The 27,440-nt window shown below is 42.6% G+C and overlaps 1 protein-coding gene and 1 non-coding gene across 22 annotated transcripts in view; both read left to right on the top strand.

Moving 5' to 3' along the window:
- Positions 1–27,440, top strand: part of NFASC (neurofascin) — a 201,247-nt gene that overhangs the window by 77,699 nt on the left and 96,108 nt on the right. For 20 of the 21 annotated variants that reach the window (XR_012091204.1, XM_073011570.1, XM_007988770.3 and 17 more), the window contains one exon: positions 15,633–15,741. Coding sequence is in view for 18 of the 21 variants with exons in the window: in XM_073011570.1 (XP_072867671.1) it covers positions 15,633–15,741 (109 nt within the window). In the remaining 3 variants the exon portion in view is untranslated. Of the gene's footprint in view, positions 1–15,632; positions 15,742–20,240; positions 20,294–27,440 lie in introns of all 21 variants that reach the window. The other variant, XM_073011574.1, reaches the window with a different exon arrangement.
- LOC119619871 (U6atac minor spliceosomal RNA) lies at positions 2,895–3,020 on the top strand. Its single transcript, XR_005236314.1, has one exon. It is a non-coding gene; the product is annotated as a U6atac minor spliceosomal RNA (small nuclear RNA).

Raw genomic sequence — 27,440 nt, 5'->3', positions numbered from 1 at the left:
CTCCTGCCTAGATGTCTGTGGGATTGTTTATCCTCTTATTAATCTGTGAATGTTCTTTATGAAACATTTAAAAATATTTTTATAGTAACCTATCGTGAGGTGTGTGCTTCTCCATTGTCTTCTAGATTTTAACTTAACTTTTCATGTATCTTAAGGCTTTTTTCTTCCAAATGAGGTTTACTGAATTATAAGTTATGCAGAACAAAATTCATCTTTGCTAGGTGTGTAGTCCTGTGAATTTTGCCAAACACATAGAGTTATGTAACCACCACCATAAGCAAGATACAGAACATTTCCATCATCCCAGAAAGTTCGCTTGTACCCTTTTTTGGGTTAATTCTCTCCCCTTAATCCCAGCTCTGGATAACCACTCATCTTTATTCTGTCCCTGGGGTTTGCATTTTCTAGAATGTCATATAAATGAGGTCCTACAGTATGTCACCTTTTGAGACTGGCTTCTTTTACCTCATGTATTTGAGATGCCTCTAACCTGCTGCGTGTATCAGTAGAACATTGCTTTATATTGCTGTATAGTATTCCATTGTATTGCATACCATGGTTTATTTACTCATCTGTTGACAGACATATGGCTTGTTTCTAGCTTTTGACAATTATAAATAGACTGCTATAAATATTCTCATGTAGATTTTTGTGTGGACATATATGCATATTTTCATTTCTCTGGAGTACATACCAGAAGTAGGAATCCCAGGTCATATGGCAACTGTATGTGTAACTTTTGAAGAAACTGCCAAACTGCTTTCCAAAGTGGATGTACCATTTTTTATTCTCACCAGCAATGTATGTGAGTTCCAGTGGCTGTACATCCTCACTAGGACTTGGGATTATGAGGGGTTTGTTTGTTTGTTTGTTTGTTGTTTAACCATTCTAACATGTGTATAATGGTACCTCATTGTGGTTTTAATTCACATTTCTGCGTTGAGCATCATTTTGTGTTTGTTTGCCATACATATATCATCTTCGATGAAGTGTCTGTTTAGCAAAATGATCTTTTGCTCATTTTTATTAGATTGTTTGTTTCCTTACTATTCCACTGAGAATTTCTAAATATATTATGGAACAAGCCCTTTATCAGGTTATCAAATATTTTCTTTCAATCTGAGGCTTGTGTTTTCACTCTCTTGGCAATGTCTCTCAAACGGCTGTCTTAGACTCCCCCAGTGTGGACTAGCCCTCACTGCCCCCTCACTGTGGGGCAGGCATCCATACCTTCAGATGCTTGCTCGACCCTGGGTTTCCCGGTGTCACCAACAATCACTCTGGCACCTTACAAAGATATTGGCTCTCCACATTGCTTACTGTCCTGTTTGGACTGGTCTAATTGATGAGAGTGTTTACATCTGTTTTGAACTTTCCAGAGAGAATCGTTCAACTCCCTTGCATTTCAAAAACTTCTCCTCTTGCTAATGGCTTCAGAATGCAGGTCCAGTTATACTGAAATAAGTACCCTGTTTTAGCTGAATGTGAGATTCACTTAGCAAAAGAGGTTATCAAGGAAGGTTAACACATCTCCTTTCTTGAAAATGTCATTATTGGACCCTCATGACACTCTCAGTATTTGGGCAATTTATTCTGAGGAGAAATGGTTTTTAAATATACCTGGGAAAGTGTTTTAGTTTTTAGAATCTATAATACTTGCTAACACATAATGAGAATAAATGTGTGTGTGTGTGTGTGTGTGTGTGTGTATGGGTTTTTGGTTTTTTTGTTTGTTTTTGAGACAGAGTCTCACTCTGTCATTACAGCCAGAGTGCAGTGGTGCAACCATGGCTCACTGCAGCCCTGACCACCTGGGCTCAAGTGATTCTCCTGCTTCAGCCTCCCAAGCAGCTGGGACTACAGGCACGCACTTCTATGCCTGGCAATTTTTTGTATTTTTTGTAGAGACAGGGTTTCACCGTGTTGTCCAGGCTGGTCTCAAGCTCCTAGGTTCAAGCAATCTGCCCTCTTTGGCCTCCCAAAGGGCTGGAATTATAGGCATGAGCCACCATGCCCGGTCTGAGACTATATTTTTACAATATTTTCATCCAGTTTGTATTACTTTATGTGGTAGTAGATTTCCTAATTTGTTTTTGCTTTAACTAACATTAAATTGATTCTGCCAAGAGAAAAATATAAGGTATAAAAATTGGAAAGGAAGATATATTATGGTTATTTACAGATTATATAACTATTTACATAGAATACAAAAAGAATCAACTGAAAAACTATTTTTAATTAAACTTTTCATTTTGAGATTATTATAGATTCAGATGCAGTTGTAGCAGATAACACTATACTTTGCCTAGATTCCCCCATTGGTAACATTTTGCAAAACTGTAGTACAATATCACCACCAGGGTATTGACATTATACCATCAGGATCACCAGAAGGCTTTCTCAGGTTGCCCTTTTATGTCCACACCCATTTCCTACTACCACCTCCCCCTTCCTTAAACCCTGGCACCCATTAATCCCTTCTCCATAATGTCATCATTTCTGCTATATAACTATATCATTTATATCATATATATCATTTCTGCTATAAAAAGTCACACAGTATGTAACTTTTGGGGATTGGCTTTTTTCAATCAGCATAATTCTCTGGAGATGCATCTAAATTACTGCATATATCAATAGTATCAATAGTCCATTCCTTCTTATTGCCGAATAGTGTTCCATGGTGTGGATCTACCACGGTTTGTTTAACCATTCACTCATTGAAAGACACCTGGATTGTTTCTAGTTTTTGCCTATTATGAATAAAGCTGTTATAAACATTTATGTACAGGTTTTTGTGTGAATATAAGTCTTCATTTTTCTGGGATGAACGCCCAGAGGTATATTTGCTGGGTCATATGATAGTTACATGTTTAGTTATTTAAGAAACTGCCGTGTTGTATGAAAGGAGAGAAGGTTAGCACTCCCCTTGACAAGGATGGAAGAGGCCCTCGGGCCTGACAACACGCATACGGTTAAGGCATTGCCACCTACTTCGTGGCATCTAACCATCGTTTTTTACCATCAGAGTGAACAGGCAACCTACAGAATGGGAGAAAATTTTTGCAATCTACTCATCTGATAAAGGGCTAATATCCAGAACCTACAAAGAACTCAAACAAATTTACAAGAAAAAAACAAACAACCCCATCAAAAAGTGGGCAAAGGATATGAACAGACATTTCTCAAAAGAAGACATTCATACAGCCAACAGACACATGAAAAAATGCTCATCATCACTGGCCATCAGAGAAATGCAAATCAAAACCACAATGAGATACCATCTCACACCAGTTAGAATGGCGATCATTCAAAAGTCAGGAAACAACAGGTGCTGGAGAGGATGTGGAGAAATAGGAACACTTTTACACTGTTGGTGGGATTGTAAACTAGTTCAACCATTATGGAAAACAGTATGGCGATTCCTCAAGGATCTAGAACTAGATGTACCATATGACCCAGCCATCCCATTACTAGGTATATACCCAAAGGATTATAAATTCTGCTGCTATAAAGACACATGCACACGTATGTTTATTGCAGCACTATTCACAATAGCAAAGACTTGGAATCAACCCAAATGTCCATCAGTGACAGATTGGATTAAGAAAATGTGGCACATATACACCATGGAATACTATGCAGCCATAAAAAAGGATGAGTTTGTGTCCTTTGTAGGGACATGGATGCAGCTGGAAACCATCATTCTCAGCAAACTATCACAAGAACAGAAAACCAAACACCGCATGTTCTCACTCATAGGCGGGAACTGAACAATGAGATCACTTGGACTCGGGAAGGGGAACATCACACACCGGGGCCTATCATGGGGAGGGGGGAGGGGGGAGGGATTGCATTGGGAGTTATACCTGATGTAAATGACGAGTTGATGGGTGCAGCACACCAACATGGCACAAGTATACATATGTAGCAAACCTGCATGTTGTGCACATGTACCCTACAACTTGAAGTGTAATAATAATAAATAAATTAAAAAAAAAAAAAAAAAAAAAGAAACTGCCAAACCATATTCTAGATGCTGTACCATTTTACATTTCTACCAGCAACGCATGAGTGATCTTATTCTCCATGTCTGCACCAGCCTTTGGTGTTGTCACTATTTTTTTTTTTAATTTAGTCATTCCAATAGGTGTGCAGTGATGTTTCACTATTTTTTTCTCATTGTGGTTTTAATTTGCGTTCCCCCAGTGGCTGATGTTGAACTCCTTTTCATTTGCTTATTTGTTGTCTGTATTTCTACTTTGATGAAATGTCTTTTTATGTCTTGTGCCCATGTTCTAGTTGGATTATTTGTGCCTCTACTGCTGAATTTTGAAAGTTCTAGAACTAGTTCTTTGTCACATGTGTGGTTTTTCCCGCTTGTCATCTTTCACAGATAAAAGCTTAATTTTAATGAAGTTCAGTTTGTCCATAAATTTTTCCTTCTATGAATTGTACTTTTGGTGTCAAATTTAAGAATTGTTTGCCTAGCTCCAGATTGCAGCAATTTTCTCCTATTTTTATTGTACAAGTTTTATAGTTTGACATTTTATGTGTAAGTCAGCCATCCAATTTGAGTTTGTCTTTGTATAAGGACTTAGGTTAAGATTCCTTTTTTCTTTCTTTATTTTTGCCTAAGGATATCCAATTATTTCAGCATCATTTGTCGAAAAGACTATCTTTTCTCCATTGAATTGCTTTTGCATCTTTATCAAAAATCAGTTGAGTATATGTGTGGTCCATTTTTATTTTTATTTTTATTATGTTCCATTGACATATGTGTCTCTTCCTTCACCAGTACCATGTAGATTTGGTTACTGTAGCTATATAATGAGTCTTTAAATCAGGTAGACTGATCCTCCTATGTTTTTCCTTCTTTGTTGAATTTGTTTCAGCTATTCTTGTTCCTTCTATTTCCATATAAATTTTAAAATAATTTTGTCTAGCTGTTAAAAATTTTGTTTGGATTTTAATAAGGATTGCATTAAACCATCAATTTGGAGACAATGTGCATCTTTACTGTGTGAAGTCTTCCAGTGTATGAACAAAGTAGGCCTCTCCATTTATGTAGATATTTGATTTCTTTAACCAGTTTTGTGTAGTTTTAGCATACATGTCCTATGCATGTTTTGTTCATCCTATGCCTAAGTATTTTTATAGATTGTAATTTATTTAAAATTTCTGTTTCCATATGTTTGTTATGTGCGTATAGAGATAGTTGATTAATTTTTATGTTTGTCTTGTATCTTGCAACTTTGATGTATTCATTTATTAGGTTTAATTTTTTTTTTTAGTTTGAGAAGCAAGAGCTTACTCTGTTGCCCAAGCAGGAATGAGTGGCACCTTCTTTGGCATCTTCTTAGCTCACTGCAGCCTTGAACTCCTGGGCTCAAGGGATCCTTCCACCCCAGACTCCTGAGTAGCTAGAACTTCAGGCGCAAGACACCACATCCAGGCTTGCATCTGGATGTGCCGAGTTGCACCTGCAGTCCTAGCTCCCTTAAAATCTTTTTAAATTTTTTTTGTAGAGAGTGGGTCTTGCTATATTGTCCAGGCTGGTCTTGAACACTTGACCTCAAGCTATCCTCCTACCTCCAGCCTCCCAAAGTGCTGGGATTACAGGTGAGCCACTTTGCCTGGCCTTGTATATTAGTTCCAAGATACATTTTTTTAATCAGTTCTTGGGATTTTCTATGTAGACCATCATATTATCTGCATATAGGGACAGTTTTATTTCCTTTCTGGCCTATATGCATTTTATTTCATTTTCTTGCCTTATTCTATTGGCTAGAACTTTCAGCACTATGTTGAATAAGTGTGGTGAAGGCAGACATCCTTGCCTTATTGTTAATCTTAGAAAGCATTTGGTCTTTCCCCATCAAGTATAATGTTACCTGTGTATTTTCTATACATTTAAAAAAAAATCACACTGAGAAAATGTCTCTTAATTCCTCTTTCTCTGGGTTTTTAAAAAAATGAATGAGTGTTTAAATTTGTCAGATACTTTCTCTGCATTGATTGACGTGATTGTGCAATTTTTCTTAATTAGCCTATTAGTATGGTAGATTATGCTGATGGATTTTAGAATATAGAACCAACCTTGCAACCCTGGAATGAACCACATTTGGTCATGGTGTATAATTCTTTTTATTTATCGCTGAATTCTGTTTGCTTATATTTTGTTAAGGATTTTTTTTAAAAAAAATGAACGTTAACATTTTAACTTTTTATTTAAGAAATGGAGGTCTCAAGATATTGCCCAGGCTGGTCTGGAACCCCTGGCCCAAAGCAATCCTCGTGCCTTAGCCCCCCAAGTAGCTGTGACTACAGGCAGGTACCACCTCACCTGGTCTGTTAAGGATTTTTGTGTCTGTATCTGTGAGAGATTTATTGGTTTATAGTTTCATCTTCTGTTTAAAATTTTGGATGATCTATGTCTGGTTTTGGTATAAGGGTAACACTAACTTCATAAAAGTAATTAGAAAGTGCTTCTCTTCTTCTATAAAAGAGATTTTATTGAATAGGGGTGTTAATTCTTCTTTAATAATTTGGTAGAATTCTCTAGAGAAACCATCTGGCCTGAAGTTTTCCTTTTTTGAATGTTTTTAAATTATTAATTTCATTGTCGTAATTATAAAGCAATTCAGATTAGCTATTACATATTGGGAAATGTGGTAGTTTGTGTTTTTTGAGAACTTGGTTCTTTTCACCTAAGCCTTAAAAGTTCTGTGCATAGAGTTTTCATGGTAGTTTCACATAGCCCTTTTGTTGTCTGCAGGGGCTATAGTGGCATCCTTCATTCATTCTTGAGATTGATAATTGAATCATTCCTATTTTTTTGTTTTTCATTTTTGCTAGAGGATTGTCAATTGAATCGATTTTTTCAAAGAAGCAGCTTGTTTCATTGATTTTTTCCTATTGTGTTTGTTCTCTCTTTTATTGATTTCTGCTCTTTATTATTTCCTTCCTTCTGCTTGCTTTTAGGTTTTGGGGTGGGAGGTTGGCTCTTCTTTTACTAGTTTCTCAAGGTGGGACCTTAGATGACTGATTTGAAGTGTTTCCTGTTTTCTAATGTGTGGATTTAGTGCTATAAACTTCACTCTGAGCAGTGCTTTAGCTGTGTCCCTCAGATTTTGATATGTTGTATTCTCATTTTTGTTCAGTTCAATGTACTTTTTATTTTAATTGAAACTTTCTCTTTGAATTATGGGTTATTTAGAAATCACATTCAAGCCAGGCATGGTGGCTCATGCCTGTGATCCCAGCTACTCAGGTATCTGAGGCAGGCAGATTAGCTGAGGCCAAGAATTCAAGACCAGCCTGGGCAACATAGCAAGACCCCATCTCTAAAACTACAAATAAGAATAAATTCATTGATGTGGTGGCATGCACCTGTAGTCCCAGCTGCTCAGGAGGCTGAGGCAGGAGGACTTTTTGAGCCCTGGGATTCGATGCAGCAGTGAGCTATGTTCACGCCACTGCACTCCAGCCTGAGTGACAGAGCAAGGCTCCATCTGTAAAAATTAAAAATAAAATAAAAAAAAAAACCTGTGGTCTAGGTACAAAGGCTCATGCTTATAATCCCAACACTTTGAGAGGCTAAGGTAGGAGGATCACTTGAGCCCAGGAGTTTGAGACCAGCCTAGGAAACATAGTCTAGAGACCCTGTCTCTAAAATAATAATAATAATTTAAAAATTAGCTGAGCATGGTGGCATGTGCCTATAATCTCAGCCACTGGGGAGGGTGAGATGGAAGGGTCACTTAGGCCCTGGAGATTGAGGTTGCAATACGCTGTCATCATGCTACTGCACTCTAGCCTGAATGACAGAGCAAGACCCTGTCTCAAAAATGTTTATTTAAATTTAAAAATAGAAAAATAACTTTCAATATGGTAGGATTCAAAATTAGTATGCAATAATTATTTAAAATAGCTTAATGAACGATCAAATGCATAGTAATAAACATAACAAAAATGTTCATAATTTGTACAATAAAATTTTAAAATGAAAAGAATTCCAAAGAAAATTTGAACAAATTAAAATTTATATCACATTCTTAGAGTCAACATCATAAATGTCAATTCTAAGTTAATTTATAATTTTAATATGACTCCAATAAAAATATCATTTGATTTTCTTTAAGAAAGAAAAAGTCTGATTCTAGAGAAATCTGTGAAAAAATTGACAAGCAAGAGTAAAAAGAAAAATTTTTAAAAGACTATAAACTCAATTATAAAACTACAGTAATTAATATGGTGTGATACCCACACATGAAGGGATAAACAGATGAGTGGAAGATAAAGTCCAGAAATAGACCCAAACACATAAGAGAATTTAGTACTGTGTATGATTGAAGATGACATTTCAAACCATAGAATAAAAGGTAAATTTTTAAATAAATGAGGTTAGGATCATCACCATCTAATATACAGTTAGATCCCTTCTTCACATGATTTCAAAGTAAGTTTTAGATGGATTAAGATTGAAGCACAATTACCAGCCTGGGCAACATGGTGACACCCTGTCTTTACAAAAAATTAAAAAATTAGCCATGTATGCACCTTTGAGCCCAGTGCTTGTGGTCCCAGCTACTTGGGAGGCTGAGGTGGGAGGTGGGAGGATTACTTGAGCCTGGGAGGTCAAGGAGGTTAAGGCTGCAGTGAGTCATGATCATGCCACTACACTCCAGCCTGGGCAATAGAGCAAGACCCTGTTTCCAATAAAAAAGAAAAAAGAAAAAAATTAAACCATAGAAATGTTAAATAAAAACATGGAAACATAAAAATAATCTTGAAAAAAAGAAGGTGTAAATATGACACAAAATATAGTGAAATAGAAAAGATCCAATCAACTATGAAAAAAATTTCATGCATAATAAAAACACCACAAATAAAGTCAGGATAAAAATAATGATGTGGTCAATTTGCAACCCCTCTTATAGGGAAGGCGTTTCCTAATAAAAGTTCCTTCAAACTGATGAGAATCAACCAACTGCCCAGTAGAGAAATGGGCAAATAATAGGAATATTGAAATTGATATGGTTTGGCAGTGTCTCCACCCAAATCTCATCTTGAATTGTAGTTCCTATAATCCCCACATGTGGTGGGAGGGACCTGGTGGGAGGTAATTGAATCATGGGGGCAGTTTCCTCCATGCTATTCTCATGATGGTAAGTTCTCACAAGATCTGATGGTTTTATAAGGGGCTTCTGCCTTCACTCAGCTCTCATTCTTGTCTCTCCTGCCGCCATGTGAAGAAGGACATGTTTGCTTGCTTCCCTTTCCACCATGATTGTGAGTTTCCAAGGCATCCCCAGCCATGCTGAACTGTGAATCAATTAAACCTCTTTCCTTTATAAATTACCCAGTCTTGGGCAGTTCTTTATGGCAGTGTGAGAATGGACTAATACAGTAAAATGAAAATACTCAATCTTACTCATAGTAAGAAAACCACAAAGGAGATACCAATTTCTGTGTGTCAGATTGTCAGAGATCAAAAAGATTAACAACACAACATATCGGAGAAGGAATGGGAAACAGGAACTCTCATACATTGCTGGTGGTAGTGTAAACTGTCACTACTTTCATGGAGAGCAACTTGACCGCAATATCTTTGGATAAATTATTATCCAATAATTTATTTGAAAAATGGTCTTGCAAATATAAGAATCACATTTACCCAAAGATATGTATTACAGCAATTTTCCATATGGAATGATTACAAGCAACCTAAATGCCTATTGGTAAATAAATTATGATATGTTTATACAGTGGAATACCATGGAGCTGTTAAAATAACAAGGCAGGCCGGGCACAGTGGCTCACACCTGTAATCCCAGCACTTTGGGAGGCCGAGATGGGTGGATCATGAGGTCAGGAGATCGAGACCATCCTGGCTAACATGGTGAAACCTCGTCTCTACTAAAAATACAAAAAAAATTAGCCAGGCATGGTGGTGGGCACCTGTAGTCCCAGCTACTCGGGAGACTGAGGCAGGAGAATGGGTGTGAACCTGGGAGCTGGAGCTTGCAGTGAGCCAAGATAGCACCACTGCACTCCAGCCTGGGCAACAGAGCGAGACTCTGTCTCAAATAAATAATAATAAATAATAGTAATAATAATAAGGCAGTTTTATATGAACAAATATAGAAAAATATGTAATATATTTGTTAATGGCAAAAAGCAAGGTAGGGGAAAATATATATAGTATGCTAGAATTGTTAAAAATACATGTATATGTATATGTATCTGCATTGACTCTCTGGGAGGGTACACAAGAAACTAGTAAATGTGATTGGCCAGGGACAGGGGATGAATGGAGCTTGGGAAGCTGTGGGACAGGGTTGAGAGGAGGATGTTCTAGGCTCATCTCAAAAGTATACTGTGTATACTTTTGTATCATTTGAGTTTCATATCATGTGCAGGGATTAGCTATTAAAAAAGTAAATAAAATAATTTTTTAAATGTTTAAGTAAGAAACCCGAGAGACAGAGACAGAATGATCTTTGTGCCCTGAGCACAGACTAAATATTCATGGGGTAGAGGCACATGAACTACGAGTCAGGAGAATTTTGATTGTGTGCTTCTTTAGAAATATGCCCTTATGGAATTATGGAATTCCAAGATGAGAAAGTATAAGAGATCCCCGGACCAGCTTATCCTTTGTGGCAGAGGGAAGGACAGTCTGAGAATAAACATTTGCTAAGGAAAGATCTGTAAAGAATCCCCAGACATACATTAAGATATGAATGCTGAAAGAGAGAAGTGTTGGAGCTGGTTAGCAACCCCAGACACTCCCTGTCATCAGTCCAACATGCTGGATCCTGCCTTTGTTGCTGGTGAGTGTCTTCCACACCTACTCTCCTCGCTTCCAGCCCAGACCTCATTCGGAGGAACCCAGCAGGTGTCTATAGTATGGCTGCTTCATCTGACCTTCTGGAATCTAGGGACAGCGCCCAAGGGCCTAGCAAACTGACCATGATCTTTGCCTTACTGTGACCCAGAGCTGCTCTTCTTGCAGCCTGCAGGATATCAGGTACCTTCTTGGTCCCTAGTCCTCCCTGGAGTATCAGGTATCCTTCCTGGAACCTTCCTATGCCTGAGTCAGAGGGACAGTCTATTTCCTGGATTCTAAGTTTCACTTTTAACCAACCCTAAAGTCCTATGACTGATGATTAAAGCAATGGTGGTAATTGCAATTTCATTCATCTTTAAGGATTATCTGTCTGTCTGTCTATATATCTGTCCATCTATCCTCAAATCACAGCCCTCATTTGATCTCCACAGTAATCCTAAAGGTAGATATGATCTCTAATTTTTAAATGGCAATAAAATATTTGTATGGAGATTTGTTTTCTGAGTACTTTCCTCTGTGTTATCTCATTGCAGTCCCTGACACTCTCATATAGGTAAGGAAGGTTTTATTAACCCAGATATATCAATGAGGGTATTGGAGCGGCAACTGTGGAATAGTGGGGCTTTGAGATAAGAACTTGTGGGTTTGACTCACATGGATTCTTTTTCGTTGTTTTTTTTTTTTTTTTTTTTTTTTTTTTTTGTAGAAACAAGATTTTGCCATGTTGCCCAGGCTGGTCTCGAACCCCTGGGCTCAAGCCATCCACCTGTCTCAGCCTCCCAAGGTGCTGGGATTACAGGCATGAGTCACTGTGCCCAGCATCACATGGATTCTTTACACCTATTTCTTCAGGTGTAAACTGGAGACAATAATATCCATATCAGGCTGGGCATGGTGGCACATGCCTATAATCCCAGTACTTGGAAGCCAAGGTAGGAGAATTGCTTGAGCTCAGTTCAAGTCCAACCTGGGCAACATAGTGAGACCTGATCTCTACAAAAAATAAACAAAATTAGCCAAGCATGGTGACACATACCTATGGGTCCAGCTACTTGGGAGGCTGAAGTGGGAGGATCACGGAAGTCCCGGAGGTCAAGGCTGCAATGAGCTGTGATTGTGCCACTGTACTCCAGCCTGAGTGTCAGAGCAAGGCCTCATCTCTAAAATAATAATGATATCAATATCATGTGATACTGGATTACTGTTAGGATTGAATGTCTATAATGTCTGTCATTCAGAAGAGTTCCAAGAATTAACATTCCAATGATTTCCTATTTCTTGACCTGTTCTATCACTTAAAATATTTTTTACTTTGAAAATGTTTTATGGAAGAGGAGAGAATAATATAATGAAACTTATGTATCCATCATCCTTGTCAATAATTATCAATATAAGGTCAATCTTGTTTCAGCTATACCCCTACCCACTTCCCCCTTTCTTTTGTTAAACAGTTTTCAAAATAGCGAGGCATTTCCCTGACATCCTTCAAATGTGACTAATGGCTTATTTAGGATTATTTTAAAATATTATTAGGAATTCGTAGATTTAAACACATTTTTCTCCCTGTTGCAGTTATTATCTTTATTGATGCTCAACTTGACCAGGGAAACCTTATTCTTCTTGGTTTCTGAGTCCTTTTTACATGACTCTCGTAGTCTTTGACACTCTGTTTGCTTTTTTGGTATGACAGGATGTTCTAAGCTTATCTTGTATGTTTGTGACATCAAATTTGGAGTCAGTCATTTCTCCAAGGAGGCCCGACTCCTTCTCGGGGAATGGTATTTAGAATTTATAATCTGATTGCTAGAGGTGCTCATTCCTACTAGGATGGTCATTGTTTCTAGGCCTTACAGTGAACAGAGCTAGGAAATGTGCATGCACACGTGTGTGTGATTAACCTAAAACATTTGAAGGACATACTGATACTCCAAGTTCACAGTCAAGACTACAGAATTTGTACCCAATCTCATCAGTCTTACTTTTGTATCTCCTTTCAACCAGCAAATCTTGTTTCCAAGCAAGATCAACAGTAGTACTCATTTGATTTATTCAAAATGAACATATAAAAGTCTCACAATAATAATATTATAGTACCATCAATAATATGATTATTGAAAACAGTTTATAATTTCTTGTGGGACATAGGGCAGTTCTTTTTATCTTTGTGGTACATCCATCTAAGGCAAGCTTGTCCAGCCCACAGGCCACATGCAGTCCAGGATGGCTTTGAATGTAGCTCAATACAAATTCATACACTTTCTCAAAACATGAGATTTTTTTGCAATTTACTTTAACTCCTTTTAGTGTTAATGTATTCTATGCGTGGCCCAAGACAATTCTTCTTCCAGGGTGGCACAGGGAAGCCAAAAGATTGGACACCACTGATAAGGATACACAGTCAAATTACTAGTGTTTTAATCTATGTGTAATATGCCAACCAACTGGACTCAAAGGTTCATTTGTTTCATTTTATATTCATTTTTACATAATTCTTTGAAACTTTTTTTTTTTTTTTTTGACATAGGGTCTTGCCCTGTCACCCAGACTGGAATACAGTGGTGCGATCTTAGCTCACTGCAACCCCTGCCTCCCAGGTTCAAGCGATTCTCATGCCTCAGCCTCCTGAGCAGCTGGGATTACAGGTGCCCACCATGATACCTGGCTAATTTTTGTTTTGTTTTGTTTTGTTTTTGAGACGGAGTCTCACTCTGTCGCCCAGGCTGGAGTGCAGTGGCGTGATCTCAGCTCACTGCAAGCTCCGCCTCCCGGGTTCCCGCCATTCTCCTGCCTCAGCCTCTGAGTAGCTGGGACTACAGGCGCCCGCTACCACGCCCGGCTAATTTTTTTGTATTTTTAGTAGAGACAGGGTTTCACCGTGTTAGCCAGGATGGTCTTGAACTCCTGACCTCAAGTGATCCACCAGCCTTGACCTCCCAAAGTGCTGGGATTACAGGCATGAGCCACCGTGCCCGACCTCTTTGAAATTTTTAAATTATGTTTTGTAATTATGTCAAATAATTACATAGTCCAAAGCAAATCCATGTAACAAGGTCTATTCAAAGTCCAGCTTCTGTCTGTCCCCTGCACTTCATGTCTCCCTCTCCCTGTAGGATGTTTTTTTGTTTTTGTTTTTGTTTGTGTGTATGTGTTTTGTTTTTTTGTTTTTTGTTTTGTTTTGTTTTGTTTTTATTTTTTGAGACAGAGTCTCGCTCTGTCACCCAGGCTGGAGTGCAATGGCATGATCTTGGCACACTGCAACCTCTGCCACCCGAACTCAAGCAATTTTCATGCCTCAGCCTCCTAAGTAGCTGGGATTACAGGTGTGAGCCACCACGCCTGGCTAATTTTTTGTATTTTAGTGGAGACGGAGTTTCACCATGTTGCCCAGCGTGGTCTCAAACTCCTGAGCTCAGGAAATTGCGTGCCTCAGCCTCCCAAAGTGCTGGGATTACAGGCGTGAGCCACTGCGCCTGGCCCCTGTAGGTCTTTTAAAATGCATTTTATGCTTCATCATTTTATTGAATTTTTTTAAAAAATATAAGCAAATGCATATATATTTTTGCATTCCTCCTCTCTTTCCTAAATAAATGGTATTAAACGTTATTTTCTATCATGTGTTTTTCACTTAATGAGAACCTTGGAAATTGTGGGCATATAGGATATATTTTGAATAGATTCCTGGAATTGGGATTTTGGGTCAGAGTAAATGCATACTTATTTAGATAGCTATTGCCACATTCACCTCTACAAGGGTGGATTACACCATTTCCTGCAGACAATTTTTTGGTGAGGGAGATGGAGTCTCACTCTGTTGCCCAGGTTGGAGTGCAGTTGCACGATCTTGGCTCACTACAACCTCTGCCTCCCGGGTTCAAGTCGTTCTCCTGCCTCCGCCTCCCAAGTAGCTGGGACTACAGGTGTGCCCGGCTAATTTTTGTATTTTTAGTAGGCACAGGGTTTCACCATGTTGGCCGTGCTGATTTTGAACTCCTAACCTTAAGTGGTCTGCCCTCCTCGGCCTCCCAAAGTGCTGGGATTACAGGTGTGAGCCAACATGCCCAGCCTCCTGCAGATATATTTTAATGTTATAACAAATGACTAAATGGAATATGTAATCACTACCTAGAAAGGTTATACGATTGTTCAGAACTGGACTTGAACCTCACTAACTAATGATCTGATCCACTCTGCCATGCCTTCTCCCCATGTTACAGTTTAAGAAATTGAATCACACATAGAGAAGTGTCCTACTCTAAATGACAAAACAAGCTAGGATTTAAAATTCGCATCTCCTGACCTTAAAATTGGATCCCCTTTCAATGTGTTATGGATTTATTTATGGTGGACTTGGTTTGCTTATCTGTAGACAGGGAAGAAAAACGTAGTTCTCCTAGGAAGCTAAAACATTAATGAGATGATTATGGGTAAATTCTCCCCTGATGTAGGAGAGATTCTTGGAGATACGGCTGAACTTCTTGGGGTGAATAGGGAATCAGCAATTAGACTGTGGTGTCAGGGCACTAAGAAATGATCTTACGGATGAGAGAGACCATCACCCTTGCAGGATCGGTCCTTTTTTTTTTTTTCCAGAGTGCTTTGAACTTCTTTGAACAAAGATGGTGTTATGCTGTGCAAAACTTTACAAATGGATGTGGGCAAAGATGTAATTTCCCCAGTGAATGAGCAAGCTGCAAACCACAAAGCCTTTTTTTTTTTTTTTCCTTTTTTCCTTTCTTAGAGTAACCCTGGGGTTCTCCTTTGTGCTTGCTTGAGACAGGTTGATTGACTTATGCGCAATTTGGGACGCTGGAGTTTACCTTCCCTCTGCAGCCTGGAACGGAGCCTCCTCTGGTGTTGCAAGGAGGAGGCTGAATGAGGCAGAGAGGGTAAGTAGGACTTGGGCCTGGGGTATGTGTCATTGGAGGGGTGAGAGTGAGGGGACATTCTTGCCTCCTGCCCCTTGTCTTTGATAAGGGCCCCAGGAATCTTCTGAGAGGCATCTCCTTTTTTCTCCCAAGAGATAGAAGCCCTGCATTGCCACAGAACTGCATGCCAGGGTTCTCCTTGCAAGGAGGCTGGTTAAGGGTAGTGTTTAAGCCTTCCCTGGCAGGGACAGTCAGCCAGCATTAGTGCTGGCATTGTCCCAGTGTCCACCTAATTGAAAAATTGGGAAACAACTTTGTTGGTGGCCCATACCCTACTTAGCCTGGGCCTCCACCACCTGGGAGCTCCTGAGTGACAGCCCTGGCATATGGGTAACAGTCCGAGAACCTCTGCCCTGGGCAGGGCATTGGGCCCAGGCAGATGGACAGTTGTCCAGGCGCAGTAAGCAGCTGAGGCCCACAGCACTAAGCCATGCCCTGTGCCCAGGGTCTGCCTTGTGCCATTCTGGGTTAGATTTTGCTGCCACTCCCAGCAACTCCTGTTTTACTCTCAGGTCCCAGTAGCAGGGGAGGACACGTGACAACTGAGGGCTGCAATTTTAACAGAGCAGTAATGGGCAATAGTGACAGACTGGCCTCCTGGAGGCTGCTGGGCTAGGAGGGTCTGGGCTGCAGGCCTGAGCAGGGTAAGATTTCCTTATTCTTTGAGTTTGGGCATCTCTACCTCATGGAAGGTGTCTTTCTCACTCCACCTCCCTCTCTTGGAGTCTTTTGTCCTCCCAGAAAGAGTTGGGACTTGCGGGGAAGGGCGTGGAGAGAGTTGAAAGTGGAAGCTGAGAGTGCTGATGACATGGACTTGGGATCCAGACACATCTTCTGGAATTCCAGATCCACTTGCTTTGTGACCTTGGGAACGCTGAACCCCTCTAGGCCTGCGTTTCCTAGTTTATACAATGGGGATAATAACCAACATTTTGTGTAAAGATTAAAGAGTAAATATATAAACAGATAAAGAGCCCTGCAGAGTGCCTGGCACGTGTTGTTTAATCAATGAGGGTTATTATGATTTCTCATGTCAATGGCAATTCAGATATACTTGTTTTATCAAGGTAGTTTCTTGTGTGGGCCCTTTTAGGGCTACCACTTATCTCAGAACAGTGTCAGATTTCAGAGCCCACCTGGGAAATTCGTCTGACTTAGGGCTTTTTCACCCTGTCATTGTTACTATACCTTGAACTTGAACATACTGACTTAGTGTGTGTTTGGCAGGGGCGGCGGGGGCAGGGTGTGGCATGCCATTCTTTTACTGCATGTGAAGGAGTGTGATTGCAAAAGCCGTGCCCTCGTTTATTTAAATGGTACAAAGTATATATGAAACTGGACGGAGTTAGTGCAGCTCTGTGTCACCATGTCCCCGCTCTTGGCACTTTCCCATGCACCCTCCCCACTCTCCATCCCTGTCCTTCCACAGCTCTCTCGGAACATTCACTCTAGGTAGCCTGACCAGATCGCCACCTAAGGAACCCGGGGGGCTGCCTTCTCTGATGACAGCAGCCCCACTGTGTGACAGCAGACATGGCTGCCATGGAGTCATGCCTGACCAGAATAACTTCATTCTGGCTTGTGCCTCTGGACACCGCCAGTCTAACCAGCAAAATCGAATATCCGTTCTGAGCTTAATCCTTTTAATAGTGTTTCCATTTACATTAATTGTATCATTTGACTGTCAACACGATTCAATGATACAAGCAAGGCTGCTGTCATCGTTCCTATTTGATTGATGAATAAACTAAGGCTCTCTGAGAAGTTATTTCCCCCAAGGTTTCGCAAAACTAATTAGCAAAAGAGGCCCTACTGGACTTGGATGCCCTGAATTGTAGACTGTTTTTCTCGCTGTGACGTCACACTGCCTCCTCCAGTCTGAAGCACCCACAAATCATGAAGGGGGAGTACCTATCTAAGGACCTTCAGACACACAGAGGAACCTTAAAAAAGAAATAAGAAAGACTGCAGAGACTCCTTGCCAGCAGGACATATGGCTGTTGAGGGTACAGTAAGTTCTGAGAGAAGGGAGGCCGACCCAGGCTTCTGTAGATGATAACAGTCGTCATTATAGTAATCAGCATCTCAGCACTCCCCGTGCACCAGGCACTGTGCCTTGCACTCCATCCTCCCACAGCGGCCCCATGAAGTAGGGCCCATTATTACCCGTGTTTTACTGATGGCAGAATAAAAGTACACAGAGGTTAAGGAACTTGCCCAAAGCCCCCCATCTAAGAAAGGGCCGGGATTCAAATCCTGTGGTCCAACTCTGGCACCTGTGTGGCAACCATTTGGGTTTGGGGCTGGCTGTGTATTTAGGGTGGCTCATTCCAAGATTCACTGGAAACAATGCACAGTTGTTTCTGTGCAAGTGTTCCCTGGGGCTCCAGGTGTGAGCTTGGAAACCGCCTAAGGAGGAGGCCCTCCGTTTATCTGCGTCTTCTCCCTTTGTTGGAAACCACTGCCATATGGAGCTGCCCCAGGCGTCTGCTCCTGAGCCGCCCCTCCTTCTTCCTCCCACTCCAGCATGCAGCACCCTCCATGCTCAGGCTTCCAGGCTTCATCTCTCCCCTTCCCTCCTGCCACCCCCAGTACGTCCACTCCTTGTCACCTCCCATCACAGGAAGCAGACACTGGCCCTCCGATGCAAGGCAGAGAAACCACTGAGCTTCCCCAGGGCAATTTCCCAAACGGGTCTATTTGGTTAATTGCACTCACACTCCTCAGTCCCTCTGCCTGTCAGAGGGAAGCTGGGCCTCCTCTCTCCAGAAACATTGACACAGGCTCCCTCGGACAGCATGGGCCCAGGACACACAGCTGTGGATCACTGAGGGTGGGGCCATGGAGCTTCATTAGGAACTGTCTTGCCCACCTGCTGCCCCCAAACTGATTCCAGGCACCTGAGGCAGCCCCGTGCTTAGCCCTATTTTCCTATGGGCACCGAGACCTGCAGGGCGAGTGTGGGGGAAATGAGTGAAAGCTACTGCCCTAACAGCTTATGCTGTTTACTCCCTTCTGCTGCAGTGATGCAATCATGTCTAGACCCCTCTCAGCCTTTCCTGCTACCTTGCTAAGCCCACCTTTCCACCAGAGGCTGGACTGTGAGGTTTGAAACAGCATGTCACCTGTGAGTTTCTAATAAGAGGACCATATGCTCTAGCAAAGGGAGACCCTTCCAGGGCATAAGACACCAAGGTTTCCTCCACACCACTGGAGCTAAGAGTCTTTGGTATAAGCACTCGTAGCCGCCAGCGCTTTGCAACCAGACTTCTAGACAAATGGTGTATCTTATAACTCAGGAAAATCCGCATTCTGTCTGCTGCCTCCCGCTTTTTGCTCCCACCTCCCCTCCCCCATGCCTCCTGTATTTTCACATCTCCTCCAGCCTGTAGAAGCCTGCCAGGATAGCAGTTGGATCCAGACTGATGTCTGTATGGGATGTAAATGCAGAAGGCTGCAGGGAGGGAGGGAAGGAACAGGTGCTGCTCCCTCCTGCTGTCTTAGTTCTTTCCTCCCTATGCTCCCGCTTATCACATCAGACAGGAATTTTAAAAATGCAACCGGGGATGTGCTATCCTTGGAATATCAGCAGCTAAACCAATATTGGCAGCCGAATGGATGTCACTTCAGAAGACCCAGCTCCCTCTCTGGGGCTGACTCCAGCTGTTTGGTTGATGTCAGAGCTCCTGGAACATTGGTGGAAGAAGCTGGTGTGGAGTGCTTTGCTTGTAGAAACCATGGCAAAGGCAGGAGAGAGGGGAGCCCAGAGGGGATTTGGCTGGCCGGGGATTTTATAGGAGCCTCCCTTTCTCTCTGGTCTAAAGTAGACTGCCTGTGCAGATAACCATCTGTTGGCTCTAAGAGTAAACAATAATTCCTTAGGTATAGAGCTAGGGTATGGTGTCTGCACAGGCATCATCTACACTGTAGATCTACAAAGTGGGTGTGAAACCCCATCTTGTCCAAAGCCTTACCACAAATCAGTATACCAGCTATAACCTGGGGGAGAGGAGAAAGGACCAATTGTTTATTTTGTTTGCTTTGTTTTGTTTTGTTTTGAGATGGAGTTTTGCTCTGTCACCCAGGCTGGAGTGCAATGGTGCAATCTTGGCTTCTTGCAACCTTCACCTCTCAGGTTCAAGTGAGTCTCCAGCCTCAGCCTCCCGTGTAGCTGGGATTACAGGTGCCCGCCACCATAGCTGGCTAATTTTTGTATTTTTAGTAGAGAGAGGGTTTTGCTGTGTTGGCCAGGCTGGTCTTGAACTCCTGACCTCATGATCCACCTGCCTCGGCCTCCCAAAGTGCTGGGATTACAGGCGAAGAAAGGACCAATAGTTTTTGAATGCCAACTATGTGCCAGGCCTTGGATTAGATGCTATACATGTATTAGCTCATTAATTCATTTAGGAATTGTCACAGCAATTTTGTAATAAATAAGTGCATTTATCTCACTTTTAAAGGCAAGAAAACAGACTCAGAGACAGAGAATAAACCGCAGAAGACCATGTAGCAGGTAAATGGCCAGGTGGGATGGAAACTCGGGTGTGTGTGGCTGCAAGTCACATGTGCCAGCTGGATTAAACATGCTTCCTTATGAGACTAAATCTCTGCATCTTGTCTGGTATGTTTCCCCTGGTCTGCATGGCTTCCTAGCTAGTTTGTCATTCACCAGTTTATTAAGCCCAGCCCTGTTCTGCTTTGAGTTAATACTCGCTTCTGTGAAGGGTCAAAGAAAGAGTAAAAGACTCTTCCTTTGCCCTCAAGAAGCTCGTAATCTGGTTAAGGAACTGAAAGTCATTTCTCTTTTCCCCAACCCAAGTTTCTTCTGCTGTAGTCTTGCCCCTCTTTTTTCACCTGCTCGAGCTCAGCCTATGGTTTTCAAATGGCTTTAGGACTACGGTCTGTTGAAACTAGGCTTGCAATCTGCCCAGTAGAGGACAGAATAAGCAGCTTGATTTGAGTGATGTCATGAGCAGATGTGTCCAGATGGTGGGTCCTCAGATGGACAATGGTCTGGATTTCAAATGGACACCCCACTCAGGGAGCCTGGCAGGGCCCAGCGTGAGGAAGCTGGGTTTGGAAATAATGATGGCTGGTGGGGTTGCACAGACACCTCTTGGGAAAGCTGCTCAGGGAGGGAGAGGTTTCTGGCCATTCTAGAGCCACCTTCCTTTTGTACAGCAATTTATAATTTACTATGGAGATAGAGACTGACCAGACAGTTTGTGACTTGCTCAAGGTGACATACAAGACCTTAGCCCTAGGTCTTTTTTTTTTAATTAACTATTCTTCAATGTATTAAAATTACAAATCCCCAAACCTAATTACTCCTTAAACTTTTTACTTCAATCAACAAGTTTTATAGTTTTCTTCATGAATCTTATAGATTTTAGCAATCACTTGTTTGGTTTCATCAATAAACTTAGTTAATTTAATTCCTTTGAACATTTGAAACTGTATGTATAAATTTATCCATTTTCCTTTTCAAAGTATCATAGTTTTTTTTTCTAACAAAGCCTTCCAAGTCCTTATGTAATTCTTTTTTCATATATATGTATATATGTGTGTATATATGTATGTGTGTATATATGTGTATAGATGCATATATATGTATATATGTATGTGTGTGTATATATGTATATATATATTTTTTTCTTTTTTTTGAGAGCGGGTCTCACTCTGTGGTTCAGGCTGGAGTGCAGTGGCACAATCTCAGCCCACTGCAGCCTCAGCTTCCTGGGCTCAAGTGATCCTCCCGCCTCAGCCTCTTGAGTAGCTGGGACCACAGCCACACACCACCATGCCCGGCTAATTTTTGTATTTTTTGTAGAGGTGAAGTTTTGCCTTGTTGCCCAGGCTGGTCTTGAACTCCTAGACTTGAGCAATCCACCCGCTTCTACCTCCTAAAGTGCTGGTATTATTACAGGCTTGAGCCACAGTGCCTTGCCTTATTACTATTTTTAAATGACAGCTTTATTGAGAGACAATTCATATTATACTATTTACTATATAAATTAAAGAAATCAGGCTGGGCACAGTGGCTCACACCTGTAATCCTAGCACTTTGGGAGGCTGAGGCGGGTGGATCACTTGAGGTCAGGAGTTCGAGACCAGCCTGGTCAACATGGTGAAACCCTATCTCTACTAAAAATACAAAAATTAGCTGGGCATGGCAGCGGGTGCCTATATTCCCAGCTACTTGGGAGGCTGAGGCAGGAGAATCACTTGAGCCCTGGAGGCAGGGTTACAGTGAGCCGAGATGGCACCACTGTACTCTGGCCTGGACAACAGAGGGAGACTCCATCTCAAAAATAAATAAATAAATTGATAGATAGATAGATAGATAGATAGATAGATAGATAGATAGATAGATAGATAGAATTCAGTGATTTCTAGTGCCCATAGACTTGGGCAGCCATCATCACAATGGATTTTAGGACATTTTTATCACCACTCCCAGCCCCCCCGCAAGAATCTATGCCATTGTTAGTCACTCCTCTCCCCACCTCCACCCCCAGCCCTAGGCAACCACTAGTCTGTTTTCTAGAGATTTGCCTATTCTGGACATTTCCTATAAATGGAATCATACAATATGTGGTCTTTGTGTCTGGCTTCTTCTCCTTAGCAAGATGTTTTGAGAGTTCGCCACATCAGTACTTCATTTCTTTTTACGGCTGAGTGATATTCCTCGTATGGATATACTGCATTTTGCTTATTCATCTGACGGAATTACTGGGTCATACGGTAGCTCTGTGTTTGACCTTTTGAAGAGCCCTAGACCTTCTAATGCTAATTCCAAGGCCCCTTTCTGGACTTCTACCTTCAGCTGCTTACTCCCTCCCACCTGGGTCCCTCCTCCTTATCCTTTACAAATCTTGGGTCCCCGCCCTTAGGGACCTGTCACACAAGATTATCATGCCCCACCTCACCATCCCCCTCCCTCTGACCACTCTTCTTTAATGACAGAGCCCCTGGAGACAGCTGCTGCCTGACGCCTTGATACCCCACGCCTTCTCCACCCACTTGGAGCTGGGAGGGGGTCGGGGAACTTCACAAGCCTCTCCCTCCAGCTGTGAAGAAGGATGTGTGTCTAATTGCTGTGAAAACTTCCTCCCTGAGGGGAGCAGACAGGGAGCCAAGGCAAGTGAGAAGCTGGCTTCTTGAATTGTAGAGAGGTAGGGGCTCTTCTCCGTGGTGGTGGAGTCAGAATTCCTCCCCAGAGGAGGGAGTTGGCGTCTTGCTTTTCAGCGGGTGGAGGCAGGCAATATACCCGAGGGGTAACACCTTAACTTTTGTTTTCTTTACATCCTGTTTTAGCTGCTAATCTTTTTATGGCAGGAGACTGGTCAGGCTGTCAGTGACTAGCAGGGCCAGGGAGTAGGGCTTGAATACATCCACTCACAGACAACCATAAATCTTACTGAAGCCAGCCCTTCACAGGGTGTCGGGTCAGCTAATCGGGAGAGTATGCTGACTACATTTGAGCACCTTTTCCGTTTCATGCATGTTTCCTAGTCCTGCCCCTCAGAGCATGAGTGAGTAAGCAGTAATGAGGAAAAACCCCACAGCCCCAAAGACCGTAAAAAGCTGGCTGGATTGTAGCATCGGTGATTGTCCTCCCCATTGTACCCAGTGACTGCCAGTCTCTGTGGTGTGGGTGTCAACGACAAAGCTGGGCTGTAGACCAGGGACACCTATGCACCTTGGGCTTCCTTGCTGTGCCAGGCTGCAGTGTGCCAAGCTCCAGTTAATTAGCCTTGGGTCAAAGAGACAGCATGAAGCAGCAACCACACTTTCTCCATATTGAGAGATACAAATGCAAGGACGTGAGTTGTAGCGTTGCTGTAATGGGGGAGGAAATAAAGAAAAACAACTTAAAGGTCCATAACAAGTGGATGGTTAAAAGATTTGTGGCAGTCCCACACAATGGAGTTACAACAAAGAACACAGACGTCTCTGCGTCCAAGCTATATGGCTTGATAACCCAGCTAGTTGTGGTGTGGCAGTGAGATGCAGGCACCTCCCACCCTAGAAATGGCTGCACTTTATTGGTGGGTTCAGGCTTCTTGTGGGGCTCTGGTCCTGCTGGTGGCTTATGAATAACACGGTGCCTCATAAAGAGCTTTCGCCCCTAGAGAGCCTGCTGTGAATCCGAGGTATTCACTAGATCTTCATGGTGGTCACCTGGAGGGAAAAGTCCCTTTCTTCTTTCCCAACACTTCCCTCCTCCCCAGCTAATTAATAGCCAAGAGGTTTAGGTTTCAACCTATAGATTAGTTCCCAGTGTTGAGCAGGAAACAGCTGTTTTTCAGCCAAATCCCTAATCCTAAAACCAGGTGTCCCCCTCCACCCCCTCCCCAGGAGGGAATTAGGACCACCTGATACCATTCCCCGCACCCCGCCCTCTACCCCTTCCCCCTGACCCATGTGAACTTAGCCAAGGCAGGGAGAGGCAGGCTAGGCCTGCTGAGTGCTATCAATGGTTAAACACACAGCCCCTCACTCCTCCCAGATCTCTCCCCCTGACAATGAAAGGGAGCCAAGTGTGAAACACAGCCACCAAGCAGATGGAGACCACCCCACTCCAACCCTGAAGAGGGAGGAGGGGAAGGCGGGGAGTCAAATCCCATATACAAGGTTTCCTGGGCTAAATGAAAATTCTAAAAGACAACAACTGGTTGACCCCACACCGGTCAGGAACTGGGTTTCTCTCTCTGAGTGTGGGGGAGGCTGAGGTCCTGAAACAGACTGGTGAGTGCTTTCCTCTGCTGCCAAGTCCTGCCCTGGAAGGTTTGGTATAGTTACTGCCTCTTCCAAAAGGGGAGGCAGGAGGATTGTGTGGGCAGACTGACTTTCTTAGGAGATGCTGAGACATGGGATCATTTCGTCTGGGGTAAAGGAGGAGATGTGGTAAGATGTCATTTTGTGGCAGGTGCTCTGGGGAGTGCGAGCTGTGGAGTCCCTCCTTGCCTCTTCCCCTTCTAATCTTATTTTCTTCCAGAGATCCCTCTTTCTCTGCTTGCTTGGTGTTCTGTCTCCTTAGGCTAGGCATCAATAGGGGACAGTTTGAGTTTCCTAGGAGACTCACAGCCCTGGCCTTCAGATGCCTGTGAGCTGAAAGGAATGGAGCACGGCTGGGTCTCCATCTGTTGCATCGTTCCTTCCTTAGGATGGGAGAGATGGAAGGGACGTGGCCATGGGGATCAGAGGGCAGGAGGGGAAGCAGGGGACGGCAGCCGTCAGTCATGCCCAGCTGATCCCTGGGCTGAAGGCAGATTTCAGAACCCAGTGCAGCCTCAGGATGAAAAAGAAAGGAAGAGACTGAGAATGGAGGTGTTGGCGATTCTGAGGCTGCTGCCTGGGGTGTCTGAATCCCTCAATTCTGAGAGTCATGGAGTGGAGCAAATAGGGTGACACTGAGTGTGGCCCTGACAGGTTAGACAGAAAGCTCTGAGAGTCAGCAGGGGAAGATTTGAAAAAGAAAGATGAGCATGTCTGCTGAGCCAGGGCAGGCTCTGCTACAGGTACAGGATGCTGGTTAGATGTTATTGTTAGGTTATTGCTGCTGCTGTTATTACTCAAGCTTATACTGTACAACAGATCTATCCAGTGTTATAGCAACCAAGGATTTATACTGATTCATTGATGAGCTATTGAAATATCTCCCAATAATAGGAAGCATCTGATAGGATGGCTGTTCACTCATCCCATGAGCATTTATTGTACTGTCTCAGGGGAGACAAGACATAGACTCTGAGCTTAACCTCAAAGTCCGATGCAGGAGATGGATTTGGGAATAAGAAACTCATCCCATGAGGCAGGAGGAAATGACCACTGGAACAGAGCATGGGGCATGCTAGGAAGCACAAGAGAAATTGCCACTTACTTTCAGTAGGAAGGCATGGACCCTGTTATGGAGGAGTGGCCCACTTAGGGCCTTGGAGAAAGGGAATTTTCACTGTGGAGAAGGAAGAGAATAGCATTTCTGGCATCAGCAAATTGTGAGCAGAGATGGCAGGAGGTGCAGAAAGCACATGGCCTATACAGGGTGGTCCAAGGTCTGGAGGCTGGTGTGGGGATACAGGAGGGCAGATGCTGGGAGAGAAGAAGCCACACGGGGTCAGGAGCTGGGTCATACAGGGGCTTGAGGGCTGCTCTGAGAAGGCAGATTTTATCCCTCAGATTCCTGGATGACTTTTTCTGCCAAGACAAATGTGATAGAGGCTAGGCCCAGGCACGACACACACTGGTTATTTATTCTTAAAGAAGAAAAAAAAAAAACAGAATATGAGTGAGAATGTAGTTATTATAGTGTTAATAACCTGAGCTGCTCTGTAAACATTATTACTTTGTGTTAGGAACAAATTTCTTGACAAATACATACGATCATGAGTTCCACTTAAAAGGAGCTGCTGCCTGTCCACATGGAACACTCTAACCTAACGAGGGATAAATCTGAACTCTTTTCAGATTCTTTAAAAAAAAATAAGATCTTCTTTTTAAAGAGGAGTGAGGGGCTGTGTGTTTAACCATTGATAGCACTCAGCAGGCCTAGCCTGCCTCTCCCTGCCTTGGCTAAGTTCACATGGGTCAGGGGGTTGGGGTGGAGGGCGGGGTGTGGGGAATGGACGATTACAGATGTTTCCCACCTTTAGTTTCAACATAGCTTTACTGCAGTGTGCCACGTGCCCCAGAGAGGCAGGTTTGTGGTCAAGTGGCACAGCGGGAGCACAGGCTTCTTCACTCGGCAGATGTCTGAGCAGAGTCTTGAGACTGAGTAGGAATTGATCACGTGCAAGAAGGAAAGAACCTTCCAGGAGAGATCTGAAAAGAGTTCATGCATACTCCTTAATTCTGTGTACTTCTATTTCCTCCTATTTCAGCTCCTCTCTCTCAGTCCTGAACAAGTTGTTTCCAGGCAGCTGTAGTAATAAGCCCTGCTGCATTTTTTTAATCCAATGCAGAATGGCTGAGTTTTGCATTGGCTCTGTTGGGCTTTTATTATCTCTTTGTTCCCCCACAATTTCCTGTGGCAGTGATGTGTGAATGTGTCTCTCAGTTGGTTCTTGCAGTACTATTCTAGTCATTTGATTAGTTTATTCTAAGAACTAATTGCTGGCATGCGGCCTTGGTAGCAGCAATCTATTGGTGTATCCCTAGGCAGTAATTCATGCGCACAACCTTGGAATACCTGAACTGTTTCATTCATGGCTCTTAGACATTTCAAACTGAATATATTCTGTTCTGCGCTTGTGATCTCCCTTTACCCCAGTGACTACCAGACTTACTCTCCCTTCTGTATTCTTGGTGTCAATTATTAGAGTCATCCTAGTCCAGTTTCCCAACCTAGAAACCTTGATGCCATCCTTCTTCTTGTATCTACTACCAGTCAGTCATCTGATCCTATTCTAACACAAAAACGGTCCTCAACAGGCTTTGGAGAACATTAAACCATCCTTCTATCATGATACCCCTTTTCTCTCTCACTCTGACCAGGGCCACCTGAAGAATCTGGAAGAAGGCAAGTGAAGTGAAGTGGGAGAGGAGACATGGGCTGAGCAACCTCACTCTGGGCTTCACTCCCAGAATAAGGGGATACTATAAGGCAGAGTGTGGCCTGCAGCTAAGCCCCAGAGCAGCCCCTGACAGGCAGAATATAG

The sequence above is a fragment of the Chlorocebus sabaeus genome, chromosome 25, assembly GCF_047675955.1.
Source record: "Chlorocebus sabaeus isolate Y175 chromosome 25, mChlSab1.0.hap1, whole genome shotgun sequence".
Taxonomy (NCBI): domain Eukaryota; kingdom Metazoa; phylum Chordata; class Mammalia; order Primates; family Cercopithecidae; genus Chlorocebus; species Chlorocebus sabaeus.
This window is presented reverse-complemented; position numbering and strand designations above follow the sequence as displayed.